We start from the raw sequence: 15,557 nt of genomic DNA, 5'->3' as shown, positions 1-15,557 counted from the left end.
TGGTTGACTTAGTGGAGATACTGTCCGAAACAGACTTGACTATTCATTAACCTGGGTGTTGAAATAATTGAGCCTAAGTCCTTCCTTTCATGTATTTTTTTCTAATATGGCATCAGAGAAACAATTTATTTTTTCTGTGACAGTTGTAAATAGCTATAGTACTGCTTTCCTACCTTGTAGATGTTTTATGAAGATGAATGCAGTTACATTAATGAAAGTAACATTGCTAAAGTAATAGAAGGGATTTTTCTGAGCTAGTTGGTTCTTATGCTCTTTACCTAAATATCTCCTACTGGTAGATGGAGACATGATTAGTTAAGTTGAACCTTCAGAATCAATTTCATGGGGTGATATCCCTGCTTTGCATACTTTATTTAAAATATTGTTGCTGTCCAGTTCATGTGGAGATTATCACCCAGTCCAAAGCGGAAAAAGGTGGTTTAAGGGCTGAGTCTTAAAAAGAAAGAAAACACAATGATTTGTGCAAAAAAGAAATAGCACAAATAATAATCATTCTGCCAGCAAGAGTCATGATAAAAGGCACAGAGCAGTACAAGGTCAGAGATAAGAGAGGATGGCTCCCTCCCACACTTTGCAAGAGAGCCAACTGTGCGTGCAGCTGTCAGCGTACCTAATAAGCAAAGATGACACGTAACTATTGCATCTACTCATGTTTGGAAAAACAGAGGAAATATGAAGGGATGACACCTCATCAGAGAACATCTCTAGCGCTCCCTCTCACCTAAAAATGTCTAAACATCTCCAAATTCTCTCCAGTTTGCTTTTCTTCTACCTTCCTGTTAGGTGTCCAGTTTCCTTTTGTGAATTGCTAGTTTCCTTTCACATGACTTTTCACTGCTGTACAAATAATGTGGCAGAAGAAAAGCTAAAATGAACTTTAGTACTAAAAACACTGAGAAACTGTTTCTCTAGAAAATTCAGTTGTGCCATTTTATTGCTTAAATTCGAGTATGTGCTCAAATTTTATATTGATATTTTCTAGTACTTAAGGTTTTAATCGCATGATAATTTTTGCCATAATTTCATCCTAAAATAGATTATTTTGAAATTAATTCAGGATGTGAGTGTGTAATAGTCCTCTTATTCTTTACAAGTTGATATGACCTTCCATATCAACAGCTTCAAACAGTTGCCAGCCTGTGCACAAGCTAATTCCCAGCTGCACAGTTGCATGTAAAAGTATCATGTAAAGAAACAGATACTTCATCACTTCTGCTTCCCATGGCACCTTAATAGCAAATTCCTCAGTACCACCTCTGCACACAGAAGCTTGAGTTTTCACTCAAGAAGAGGGAGATGCAGAAATAGTTCTTCACATCTGGATTTTAAATCCATTCCTCCCTAAGCTGGCTGCTTTAGTTTGTAAGGTCGCATTCAGATTGCTCTCTGACTTTTCTCTGCTTAATACCCTTCCCATCTTTTCCCATTTCCCCTTACCCATATTTAACTTTGTGTTGTTTCTATAACAAGGTATGGCCTTAAACTTAAAATTTTTAGAAAGTGTACTGGTTACCACAGCCTTGCCATAGAAATTACTAGACCATCTTATCACATAGCACACAAATGCAAATATTCACATACTCCACCTCAGTGGTTGCGATTCATGGTAGGAAGAGGTACTGAATTTATCAAACTGATAAATGTAGCTGCATGCTGCAAGCTAGAAGAATGCTACAAATTTTCTTTCTTATGGTGTTTTTTAAATAAGCAAACCTTATGACATGATTTCTTTAGAGATCAGTAAAGAAATACAGAAGGTGTAATTTTAATCTAATATTTTTGAGACTTTATTAAACGATGGAAATGGTAGTATATTTAAAGATACATTTAAGGGGGTTATTTATAGCTCTGTGTTTTTCCTAAGTCTCATGCCTTGTTTACTGATAAAGCATTTAATAAAATTTGCAAGCTGAAAGAGGGGACAAAGACAGGGGAGATCTATGTCATCTCTACAGTTGAAAACACTTGCAAGCCACGCAGCTCTCAAAGACTGGTCCTGTGTGTTTGCATTAAGGTACTCACCCACAGTTTCCATTCTTCAAAACTGATCTCTTCTATGCTTAAGTCTTCATTTTCTTTCCTTAATGTAGACTTGGTTAGGTTTTTAGATATAAGCCACTCTACTAGCTAAGGACCCACACCCGCTTTCTCTTACTTGAGAGTGTGTGCCTTCTTTTACCCCAGGGCAACTTCAAATTCCAAGCAGAGGCTCTGTGAGAAGGACCCCTTGGTAGTGGCAGTTTATCAGTGTCTATTCTGATGTGCCTCTTGCAAGTATCTTGGTGTTAGTTGCACATTGTTTGTATAATTTGTATTTTAGATTTTTAAAAATGGGCAAGAGTAGAGTAGAATAAATGAGGCTATACTGGTTGCTGGAAACAGTGGTGTCCTGTTACAGGAGAACATGAGAAAAGCATGGTTTTAGAGCCTGAGTGATAAGCAATAGTGACTCTCTCCCTGTGATCCACACAAGTCTTTATATAGAAGAGTGGACATGGTTGTTGCATGACCTAAGCAGAGATGGCAATGAATAGAGCAAAACTGTGAGTATTTTTATTATTAGTGTTTAAAAGTTAATATTTGCTGCAAAAAGATGTTCTAGGTAGGTGGTCAGACAGGTTCCCTATAGGACAGGGGAGAGAGATATAAAATTACCATTCACCTCATATTCACAAATGTCTTACTATGCAGATTCACTGTCAAGCTTAGTGGTTAGCCCCCTTGTATTTGCTTCAGATTATTGATTTGGTAAGAAATTAAAATATCTTCCTCCTACAATGTGAATTCTCTAACCCATGACCCACTAGCTAGTTTAGGGTTTGTTCCCCATTGCTTGGCTTTTTGTGTTGTTCTGGGTTGGTAGGGGGTTTCCTTTGTGGTTTGGGTTTGGTTTTTTTCCTCCACAAAAATAGATACAAAATAAAAAGTCATGAAATAAAGCTCATTTCCTGGCCCACCGAGTAAGACATTTGTGTGTTGATCTAGAAATTCACAATTAAATGAAGGTAGTTCTAAGGTGATACACTGGTAAGTTTCTATTGTAGGGCAGCCTCATGTAATGTCCCCAAAAGAAATCATCTTAAAATGTACTGTAGTTTCAACCCTCTGCAGGCAATCATCTTAGGTTGCCACAGGCTGGGGTGTGTGAGCCCCTTTCACAGAAAGGGCACCCTAACAGGACAGTATTGCTAACTATTTTTAACTCAAAGAAAGAAAAAATATGAACTTTATCTAAAAGGAAGTGTTAGAAGGAAGATAAATTTTACTTTATGCGGACCAGATGCAAAAGGACACTAAGACAGGATCTTTTAGAGTACAAAAATGCAATTGATACTTCTGTGTTTTCTATTCTTGAAAAGATGTAAAATAAAACCCACAAAGTTGTTAAAATACAGTCTGAATTTTCTTAGCAGAGAAAGTAAAGTTTATTTGAATGTAGCATGCTATATATAAACATAATTGATTTTTAAAGTTAAAAATGTTTTTCTTTTTATAAATATGCTTATGAGATTTTATCTTTAGAAGCATTCAATAGGATTAATACTATAAATTTTTTAAAATAACATAATGCTGAATTCTGAAAACACAGTATCCTATCAGGAAAGTTAGTCTACATGTTCAGAGAATTTTCACCTCTTTCCTGAATTTTCTGATACTGACAAAACAACATAAGAAACACTAAAGTAGATACTCTCCAAATATTGTGCTTTACAGCATAAAATATCTTACATACATTCTTTTTCTAAAATACACTTTCAGCATTTGAAATTATAAAAAAATGAAATTAATGCAAAACAAATAAAAGCCTTCATTAGAAATTGGCACACAAAAAGAAAATATCATGCATGTGGAATATTATGTGCTGTTTTCAGGTGTTTCTTTTCCTGTTTATTCTTGATTCTTAGCATTCCCTTAATTTCAAATAAACCATAAACATGCTTATATAAATGCTATATAATGTTACACAGTGGATGTGGTTTTTTTCTTACCATATTTCTGCTGTACATGAGAGAAAGCTGGTAATCTTCAGCTGAGGTCAAAGATTGTCATATCAATATGATATAAAAATTTCATTTTGTAAGTTATATTCAAGGAATGTAATTATATGACTGTTTTAAAATTTAATGCATGGTGATTATCCCAAGAATAGTCAAATTAGTTTAATGCATACTGACAGATGGTTAGTGGGCAAAGACGAATCCATGAATAACCTGACACACTGATCAGCATTAAAATATCACATATCTGTGCACTGTGAAAATGATTGCAAATTATATTAGCATTGTGTTTTGACAAAAGAGATTTCTTTCTGTTGGCACATAGTTAATAACATGAAGATACTTTAGCCCTACTACTTTTTAACTTGCACAATTCAATTTAATATACTGCTAAAAATGGGCATTCTGTCACAGTACTAGCAATGCTGGAGGTTGAATAACAACCAAATTCTATGCTTCTCTGATTTGATTTTAAAGTTAATTTAGTAATTTAATTTCTGAGTATAAAAATGAAGTTACTTCTGCAGAGAATATTGTGTTGCCACTGATATTTATGGGCAAATATTTACTTCTGTGCAGTTCGATGTTGAAGGTGTTTCTCTCTTATTCATTTTCATTTACTTAGAATATAAAAGCTCTTTTTAGAAACATTAGCATTACTGCCAACAGAGAAAAGAACAAAGTTTATCAAATCTTATACACCCGTTTATCACTTTACTACTGCATTTTATAAATAACAGATACACTTTTGTAACAAACCGGAACTATTTAAACATTATTGAATTTTTATGTATTAGGCATAATAAAATAATTGACTTATGCAAAATTTTTGTAGTGCAGGAAGACACTTTTGTGCTCTAATAGCATAATGGCTCAGAGATAAGTATTCTCTCTATAATGAAGGACTAGTGAGATGTGTATAGTCAGTACTGCTTTGTGGAAATGTCTTCATGAAACTCCACCCAGTTTAGTTTCACAATATTTTAGTCCTCAGGGCAACTTCACAACAACAACACATGCTCCAGCCCTTCCAATATTGACAGGAACTTCCTAAACAAACAACAAAACAAAAAACCACAAAACAAAACAAACAAACAAACAAAACAACAACAAACAAACAAACAAACAAAAACAGGAAAAGAAAAAGGAGGAAAGGTTTTTAGTAGACTCCTATGGATGGGACTAGAAGAAACTGCTTGCAGATTAAAAGGAAAGCAATTTGTTTATTCAAACTACTGTACTGCTAAAAAAATTGGATTCAACTACAGCTCTAAAAACACAGTTTCGACTTTTTGGGAAAAGGCTTTAGCAGCCACTGAGAGTTACAGGAGTGTAGGCTGATGTTGTTGCTCTTAACTTGTAAAAGTCCTTCATATCCTATGTTCGAAAACCACGGACTGAGTAGGATCTTGATAGTTTTAAATATTTCCTCTTGGTCTCAGTAGTGATGGTCATAAATATGAAAGCTTGGCAGTGCCACCAGTAGAGGACACTGCTGACAAACACACGCCAGTGCTAACAGCAGTGAATTTAAACACTTCAAGTATAAAATGATTTGTGCAACCTGGCTCACTTGCCCGTGCACTGCCTCCATCCTTTAGTCTGAAAAAATTGTAGTTATTTCACAGGAGAGGCAACTGATATTTTATACAAGCCCAACTACAGTATTACTGCATCCTAATATACCATTTTTCACAAAAACAGTGATAATTTTGCAACATAATAATTTTTAGTTTGTCCATTATTCAGACGGAATTCTTCCTATCTGCAGGAAGAATTCCTATTACTTATTAGGCAATTCTTCCTATTACCTCTGTCCATTCGTTATTTTGAGCATCGTAGGACTCCACAGTATCCAGGTATGTATGGCCATCATAGCCCCCAACAGCATATAACCTGTCCCCCAGAGGACAAATTCCAACAGCATCCCGAGGTACACTCAAGGGGGCCACTGTTGTCCAAGCATCTGTTTTAGGATCATACCTAGGATGTTTTATGATCAAATTTAGAAAAATACATTGTAGAAATATATTTCAAATTCAAATTACTGATATTTGCTTATTTTCTCCTGAATCGTAGTTCAGTTTACACCATGAACTAGTATAGAGAATTATGAGTAATGTGATTAAATACTTAATTTAGCCACTAGAGGGATCTTGAAGCACATGAAAAATGCCCATATTTTCACTTTTTGATTACAGGCTCTCCATTTTTATCAGATTAAACAATCAATACATTTTAAGTATAAATGAGGCCTGAGGGAATGATAGCATAGCCATCAGTTGACTCAGCAAAGTTAATTCCAATATATTACTCTTCTTTTCTCCATAAAGATTTTTGTTTTCCTTGTCAGAACAAATGTTTTCAGAAAATTTCAGTATAGCAGAAGTTAAATATCTCACAGACTTGATAAAAGTTTGTAACACAAAATGCCTGGCAGGTTTTCATATCAGTATTGATTTTATTTCTGGTATGTACTCAGTCAGTTTCCCATATAAATTCAAACGATTTCCAGGGTAGTTCCAGCTTTTCACCATCTAACTGAGAACAAAACTTAGCCATTGGTATTCAAACAGGGAGTTGAATACTTGCTCAGTTTTCTTTTCTTGTCCCCAAATGACACAAGTGTCAGTGGATACCCACGGCCCATTAAACAGCCAGAGGAGTTGTCCCCACTCATTATTTTCCTTTCTCACCCAGGGCTCAAGTGTTCTCTTGTCCTCCTACATTGTGCCACATGCCACCACAGTGGCAAAGCAACATTTGACACACAATACTTCTGTTTCTGAAAAAGAAATGTCCAGAATTTGCGTTTTCTTAAGAACTGTGCTCATCAGTGGAGATTAAATAAGGATTAGATAAACAGTATTTTCATTTTAATGGTAATTACTTAGAGAAATTGATATAAAGCCAGGATTTCACTGCTTACACCTGTGTGCTACCAAAATGATTAGGCCAATGTATTAATGTACTATTTAGTTTTAAAGTGTGAATTCAAGCTATAGTGGTGTGCTTTGGTGCATGTTTACTTTTTTTCCTGCTTCCTAAATTAGACTCTTAGCATATATTTTAGCCCCATTTCCTAAAGCAACATAGTTTCTTACAGAAATAAGGTTCTTTCTATCAGTCTCCTCCATCAGAAAACACCTGTGTAGTGAGTACTGCCTGTTTGAGTATGTGATATTATAATCTTAACCTTTTGGTCAATATCAGCCAAACTATTAGAGGAAGACACAACTGAAAAGTATTTAGTTCCTACAATATATGACACAAGTAGCCCAAACCTAGATTTTTGGCACTTGAGAAATAGAAAGGTCATGTGTTGAATTTGTCTTACTTGTTGTCTTCACCTGGCTCCTGGGCAGCTCAAATAGAAGGGGGAGCTGAGAGGAATTTGCTTCTTAAGGTTAATTGTTCTGTTATCACAAGAGCATTGGAAATAAGAATATTATTTTAAAAAGCATAACATGTTTTACAAACATAACATTCCAATTGTGAAGAGATTTCCCTTGTTGCTATAAATTATTTTATATTTCCTTCCTGGAATGCTAAAAAAAAAGAAAAAGAAAAAATTCTTTACCTTTCTACACAGTCGGAAAGTCGAGAGCAGTGGTTGGAAGCAGGTGCATCATGACCTCCCACAGCATATAAAAACCCATTGTATGTTGCAACACCAACGCCCCCTCTTCTCTTGGACATCGAAGCACATATACTCCACTTGTTTGTGTGCGGATCGAAACATTCCATTGATTTTAAGCATGAGCTCCCATCTCGTCCACCAACAGCATACAGTCTGGGATAATTACCCACAAGAAGGCAAACAATTTCAGTCTTTAGTCTCTCATTTTAATAGGAATTTTATTTGGTTAACTTCATTCAGACCACTTTAAAATTATCATTATGCCCAGTATTTGCTATCTGACAGCTATGCTCTGGAACTTTCCTTGCACAAAGGGTTTTGCATGCTGTATGAAGGAATGCATATTCTTCATTTGCAGTGTAAATTTTCAAGCAGTCACATATGAAAATTAAGCTTAAAAATACATGGCAGCTTCTTTAAATGTGAGCTATAGACAGAATTTAATTGAAAGATACTACATATGTTTGAAACATACTGGTAGTATTCCCTATGACAGGCTTACGGAGTATTTGACATCTTAGTATCACATTAAGCATTTTTCCTATACTGTTAATATGTAAAAGAGCTTTAATAATATATATATCAAAAACATATGTCAAAAATATATTCAATATATTCCAATGTATTTAAGAAAATCTGCTGGACAGAGTTACCATACAGGTATATCATCTTGTCTGTTCAGCCTAAAGGCATTAAGCAAAAAACTGGAGATTTAAGCTAGCTGAGGTAAGAATAAATGGTGGAAATCCCCATTAAGAAGCATGGGGGGTTTGTGGCTTTTTGTCAATCAATTTTACAAATCCTGAATTTCTTTTGTATTTCAAGCTAACTTAGATGCTGCTACACTATATAGTATGCATACTGGACGTAACAGCAGACATGTTTAAACATTGAATATGCCAATTGTTCAGGTCCCTTTCATATCCTGGCTGTTACTTACTGCCATGAAATTGAATTTACTAAGTGCAACTAATTAAAGACCTAGGGAACACATGGACTTGTACAAAGTCACCTAAAACAGATCAGTTTAATTTTGGTTGAGAAGTGCCTGTTTTTCTCCAGTGACTGGAAAAATTTTTAGACCCCTCTGATGTATAATTTAACTAGAAAATTCTTGACCACTGTTAGAATAATAGAAAATTTCTAGCTCTCTCTTCTAATGTTTGTGAAGGGAAGATAGACTTGAGTTTGGTTGTGCAGTTTGTTGCTTGACCAATAAAAAACGTGAGGACTTGGTTTGTTTTCTTTTCACATCATGCCATTAGATACAGACTACTTGTTTACACAGCTTTCACAGAGAGAGGAAATCACTGTATATACAAACAGATTGGTTGGGATTTTTTGTTTTCCATAATGTGTCTAGAAACATGGTAATGTTTCCCCTTCTCTAAGGAAAAGAACAAATATACCATTATTGACTGATGTTTTCAATAGACCATTTATTGATCAAAAAGTGTTGCCCCTCAGAAACTATGGCATGACTTAGGGAAACAGGAAAAGGCGAAGCATTCTGCTTGGTTAGACCACAGCAGTAGCACAGAATGATGGACGTTTGATCTTGGCTTCCCCTGGTATGCCAGAAATTACATCACTAGACTAACAGACGTGATTTAAGCCAGGCTGGAGACAGCTTGTATCAGGAGTGATTGAGAACAGAGTCAGGATCAGGCTGGATTTCCTCTTTGACAAAGTGGTTTCCTGCATGTTGCTGTGGAAGGTACCAACAGGAGTTTCTGGTGAAGTTTGTGCTGAAAACATTTCCTCTGAGATACAACAGGCACTTGAACAGACAGTTCTGCCTCTCTTGGCCTTTTGAGTTAATGATTAGTATCATGTCATGTTTGAATGCAGAACTGTGACTTGTATGTGAAGAAGTTTTGTATTTGCATATATCTGTTTGCTGATGTCTTTGTTGCTGCTCTTTATCCTTCTCTTTCTCTGGAATTTAAGAAATTAACAGGGAAGCCAGTGATAAAGTTTCATGATAAATGCAGTGGTCTGCCTGCAACTGTAATATTCCCAGGCCTTACAAACTGTCATTGCTAAGAGCTTTCCACAGATCTAAGTAAGAAGGAAGGTTGGCTGAAGCCATGCTCTCCAACATAACCTGGGGCCTTTTACACGGTTTTTGTATTTCCAGCACTATCCTATGTTGCTGAAGAATGAAAATAAAATTCTGTTAGGTATTAATTTATGAATTGTTATTCCTCATCCTGAAATAAAATTACTTTCAAATGGAAATGTACAACAGTATGTAACGGTGTAACGCTGTTTACTGCGGATTACACAGTAGATTCACACGTTTCTGTTCCCATGTAAAAGTGCTTGAGTGGCTTTAGTGTCTTAGGAGGATGTTTAAATAAGTTTTGAAAATCTTGTTGGGAAAACCAGTGTACAGTGAACACATGATAGTGTGTTTAAGCAATAGATGAAGAGCAGAATAAATCTGGGTAGAATAAGACTTATAGAAGGCTGTTTATTCCACACCTTATTATTAAACTTGACTTCCTTTTGAACACACCATATACCTTGAACCTTTTAAAAATTATTATTGACTGTCAACTTGTATGTTAAAATTGTAGATGCATGCAGGAGGTGTAAAGTGACGGATGGATGACTTCATTTCCGTACAGCTTCTTTCAAATGGTGCTTCCTTAGACACAGTGATTTTAAAATGTAAATATAAATTTAGAATATTTTTTTAAAGTAGTTGATCTTATAGAATCATAGAACGGTTTGGGATGGAAGGGACCTTAAAGATGTTCTAGTCCAAATCCCCCTGCCCTGGGCAGGGACACCTTCCACTAGCCCAGGTTGCCCAAAGCCCCGTCCAACCTGGCCTTGAACCCTTGCAGGGAGGGGGCAGCCACAGCTTCTCTGGGCAACCTGTCCCAGTGCTTCACCACCCTCACAGGGAAGATTTCCTTCCTTATATCTAATCTAAATCTGCCCTCTTTAAAAGCTAAAAGTCAGTTTAAAGCCATTACCCCTTGTCCTATCACTATATGCCCTTATAAAAAGTCTATCTCTGGCTTTCTTGTAGGTCCCCTTATGTGGTATTCTAGAAATTCTTATATGCATGTAATAACATTTTCTAATTCCTCTAACTTAAAAGGGCTGAAATATGTTTAAAACACAACTACAAGTTTGAAAACAATTTACCATGCAACGGAGGAAGAGCTTTCTTTTCTTATTTTTGTGCATTATGTTTTCTCTTTCTTTTCTTGATGTGATTAATTACGATAAGATTAAAAAGAAAATTTAAGAAACTGTATTTCCAAAGAAGGAAGCAAATGAAAAATCAAAGAAAGTTTTTCCTGTTGACATACTTGCTATTTAATGCTGCAACCCCTACAGTGCTTCTAGGGGTTGACATGCTAGCAACATAATTCCATTGCCGTGCTTGGGGGTCCCATCTTTCTACGGTATTAAGGTAACTCCATCCATCATGGCCACCAACAGCATACATTGGTCCTTCAAGCATTGCTACTCCTTAAAAGATAGAATTAGGGACAAATTACAGTATCTAATAATTTCAGTGACCAATAGCGTATTAACTTCATACTTTAAATCCCTGTATGCAGATAAGCAATTTCAGCTGGTATTAAACTATCTAAAAGCTGCCTTGTCATTTGGCAGAATAAACAAAGATAAACAAAATTCTTCATATACAGTGTTTTTCTGAGTAAGTCTTATCTTGTGCCAAAAGATTAGAGGAAAGCTGCTTTAGTTCTGATATTCTCTTCTTGGACTTTTATCTCTTCCACTTCTATTGACCTTGTTCTGAAACAAATTTGAGCCCCTACATGAGAAACAATGCTACTATTTTAAAAAAACGCAAAGGTTGAGCCAGGCAATGAAAAATATGCCCAAATCAAACCACCTATCCTTATTCTGAGCCAGCTGAAGCTCTGTAGTCTTGCCAGCATGAAGCCTGAGTGAATGGATAGTCCTTACTTCTAAAGTACCATAACATTTTAATGCCTGTAAGGGGAACACACTTTTGGATAGGAGCTGGCTTGTATCTGTTGTCCTTGAGGCACAGGAGAGGGAACTTGGCCATCTCTGCAAAGCTCTGGATGTAGCCTGTGTCATTGTCCTTCTCCAGAGAGAGGGGCTTTGGTGCCCCTCCTTTGGGGAGCTGCTGCTGCCGCTGCTGTTTTCTTCCTTTGTTAGATAAGGGGAAATGTTTGAATCTAGCTGCTTAAAAGTTTTCTAAATCTGTCTTTTCAGGCCTAAATATACATGGCCTGATTTTTTCAAAAGTGCTAACTCTCCACAAAATCACACTGAAGTTAATAGGAGCTGTAAGTGTAAGGCAGCTTTGCAAACCAGGCTGACACACAGATAGAAGCCTAACTTTAAGCACTCAAATTTACCACTGTGACCTACTTGTTAGGTAGAATTATGCCCCTGCAGTTGGTAATTATAAAGACTTCAGTGAGAATTATTTAATATGTTTTGTCTTCTTTCCCTTTGCTACCTACTAGTATTTGCTTTTATAAATTTGACAGACTAGCTGGTAACAACCCTACACTATACTTTCTCCACCAAGCAACGGAGAAGGTGATATAGGCTGCAAAGCTTTACCAGATAATTCTGGATCAATCTTTTTCTATTATTCATTAAAATAAAAATATTCTATGTCATTTGAATTTACCAGTGATTCCAAGCAATATCTGCTTCTGTAAACTTTGGAGAAGCCAGCTTTTTCGTAAGAACTGTGATATGTCAATCATTCAGAAATCCTCATCTTCCCTCCCTTACAGTCTCCTCAACTGTAAACTTGTCCTTATTTTTTTATAGTTCCAGAAGTAAAGTCTAGATTTCATATTCATATTATTCATTCACTGTGAATAACGTTAAGGATTATTGTGCAGTAAAGACCTTGTCCTGGTTTCTGCTGCGACAGAGTTAATTTTCTTCCTAGTAGCTGGTACAGTGCTGTGTTTTGGAGAACAATGTTGATAACACACTGATGTTTAGTTGTTGCTAAGTAGCCCTTATGCTAAGTTAAGGATTTTTCAGTTTCCCATGCTCTGGCAGCAAGCAGGTGTACAAGGAGCTGGGAGGGAGCATGGCCAGGACGGCTGACCCAAACTAGCCAAAGGGCTATTCCATACCATGGGATGTCATGCCCAGTATAGAAACTGGGGGAGCTGGCTGGGGAGTGGATCACTGCTCGGGCATCAGTCAATGGGTGGTGAGCAATTGTGTTGTGCGTCACTTGTCTTTCTTGGGCTTATTTCTCTCTTTTTTTCAAATTGTATTCCTTTTCATTACAATTGATTTATTATTCTATTATTGTTATTGTCATTATTATATTTTATTTTATTTATTAAACTGTTCTTATCTCAACCTATGAGTGTTACTTCTATTTCTGATTCTTCTCCCCATCCCACTGGGAGGGGAGAGGAGTGAGCAAGGAGCTGTGTGGTGCTTAGCTGCTAGCTAATTATTAGTGAAGTTGTACTTATTTCCTTACCGCAATGTTTTCTTCCATGTGGGTAATTCTCTGATCTGATTTTCAGAGGTGTTTGGTACCTATGGGCTTAACTTAAGTCATAATTAAAAAAAAAAAAAATTAAAATCAGATTGTTACTATATTGCAAACATATCTCTTGACCACTACATTGGACAAAGAGTTGATTATTTTCACTGTTGGTTATGTTTTGGAACTTTGTAAAAGCAAAATTAACTCTGGAAGACCAGTGCAAGTTAGGTGAATACTAACTGGTATCACTGTCATAAAATTATGGCAATAGGCAACTCTGTCTGAAAAATATCTTCTACAAATATTGCTGCATGTTATGAAATGCTTTGCAAAGTTATGTCAACAGAGTTTGTGTCTATCAAAATTCATGTGTATGTGATGCAAGGTATTTACAAAGAAAGAGCACCTCTTACCTAGGCCATGTCTGTGCGTCGACATAGGAGGCATTATAGTCCAAACTTTGGTGATAGGGTTGAAACATTCAACAATGTTAGAAGTTTTCAGACCATCTCTTCCTCCCACAATATAGAGCTTGTTGTCAATTACTGCAACTCCAAACTGTAATCGTCTACCATTCATAGTACCAATTTGTATCCAACTGTTAGTCCTAAGGTCATATTTTTCAATTGTAGTGGTACCTGTTAAAAACATAAGTATTATGAGAATATCCATGAACTGATCAGTACCCAGCAATCAGTAGTTGGTACAACCCAAAATATTATTAAATTCTAAAACGTTGAAATTCCGTGTGTGAACTTTTACTGAGGCTCCCTGAGAACTTCAGTTACGAAATGTGAAACTAGTGAGAAAGTTGCATTAATTGCATGCATATATGACTGTCAAATCTATGAGAATAAATTGGGGGCAAGAAGATGCAGAACTGAAAGCCAGCAAATTTTTTAATACTGAAAATTTTGGAGATAAGTTAAATCTGTTATTCATTTAAATACCGTGAGTGTAGGTTATTCATAGTTTGGTTTTGTTTGGGGTTTTTTAATATTCCTTATGAATATGTACTTCACAGATGTGTACTCCTTGACCATGTTTGTGCTTAAACCATTAGTGGTATCAAAAATAGAAAATGTATCCACGTGTCTGTCTTGGGACTTGGGCATGCATCTTCATGAATGGTTTGGATATTTTCCTTTTTATGGTGGAGACAGGCAGAAGACAAACTTGGTTCCCACAAGTAGCTTCCCTGGGGTTCACCTTTGCAGCAGCCTTGAAATAACTGCTTGTCTGCTGTAACGTATAAGCTGTATTTTCAGTTTTTTCAGGTCACTGATCTACTAGTAATTTTTTTACTGCAACTATTCATAAGGCCCTAGCTCTTTGCCATTCAAAACTGACACTTTTCCATGCGCTGGCTCCTGTCAGTCACTCAGCAGCCATAATTGCTCCTTCAGGAACTGATTTAGCATTGTGGGGAGATAGCTGAGTAACAACCAAGGTGGAAGAATCAATTGCCAGTTGCACACACAGTGCACCACGGAGCTCAGCTGCAGCTCAACTGAAGGCAACCAAATGAGAAAAACAGAGCAGATTTCCTGCCTGTTCCTTGACTGGGATTTGAGACTAGAGCAGTATTTTGAGAATTACAATAGGCAGTTAGTGGCTAAGGAATGATTTACAACAGTCAAACAACCATGCAATAAAGCAGAAAAGAAAGGGAGCATTTGCTTTAGAGATCTGCTAGAGATCATCTGCTATACTCAATAAATTCAGTGAAATAAGAGCTTATTATATTTTTTTCTCTCCTCTACATGCATTTCCGGATGCATAGACTGGGAAGGAATCTACCAGATCCATCTGCAATAAGAGAAAGAAATTCGACTTTTTCCCCTTTCTTGTCGTCTTTTATTCTGAGCAATTGGATTTCTTTGACTGTTCTTTCAATTTTGTTAGTCTGTTTGCTCTTTGCTTTGATTCCTTCTCATTTATGCTATGCTAATATGTGAGTGCCCCAGAGTTCTCAGCTTCAAAAGAAGTATCTCGCACACTAACTAAAAAACAGGAAAAATACATAAAGGTATACAGTGTGTTCATACATACCCTGTAGGCTGTAATTTTTACAGAGGCTAGAAGGTAGGTTTTGAAAGTTAATGTGGTTTAGGCATAAATTCATTTTTCAAAATACAAGCCCAGAAGTAGCTCTTTGATCTTCTTTTGATCATTTGAAGTTGAGATTTGACTTCATATACCACCTGAGATAAGCACAAAGCCAAACCTGGCATTCCCTGAGAGTTTTGTTTATCACAGAAAGCATATTATTGCCAGACATGGTAGTTACTCCCTTCTTGGAACTGTTCTTCCAGTGCATCATAGTCTCTTAGGTGCTGTTTCCTTTATCTTACAGTCCAGCACAGGCTCAAAGTATGAGTCAGAGCTGTAGAGGACAGCAGGG

The 15,557-nt window shown here is 36.4% G+C and overlaps 1 protein-coding gene across 5 annotated transcripts in view; it reads right to left on the bottom strand.

The window, feature by feature from the left end:
- Positions 1 to 3,411: 3,411 nt before the first annotated feature.
- KLHL4 (kelch like family member 4) overlaps positions 3,412 to 15,557 on the bottom strand; it is a 100,008-nt gene continuing 87,862 nt past the window's right edge. For 4 of the 5 annotated variants that reach the window (XM_074882635.1, XM_074882637.1, XM_074882636.1 and 1 more), the window contains exons 7-11: positions 13,567 to 13,791; positions 10,989 to 11,151; positions 7,600 to 7,812; positions 5,831 to 6,002; positions 3,412 to 5,069 (exon numbers count right to left, since the gene is read on the bottom strand). In XM_074882635.1, coding sequence (XP_074738736.1) covers positions 5,010 to 5,069; positions 5,831 to 6,002; positions 7,600 to 7,812; positions 10,989 to 11,151; positions 13,567 to 13,791 — 833 coding nt within the window. In that variant the 3' untranslated portion in view covers positions 3,412 to 5,009. Of the gene's footprint in view, positions 5,070 to 5,830; positions 6,805 to 7,356; positions 7,813 to 10,988; positions 11,152 to 13,566; positions 13,792 to 15,557 lie in introns of all 5 variants that reach the window. The other variant, XR_012630711.1, reaches the window with a different exon arrangement.

The sequence above is a fragment of the Strix uralensis genome, chromosome 13, assembly GCF_047716275.1.
Source record: "Strix uralensis isolate ZFMK-TIS-50842 chromosome 13, bStrUra1, whole genome shotgun sequence".
NCBI lineage: Eukaryota > Metazoa > Chordata > Aves > Strigiformes > Strigidae > Strix > Strix uralensis.
This window is presented reverse-complemented; position numbering and strand designations above follow the sequence as displayed.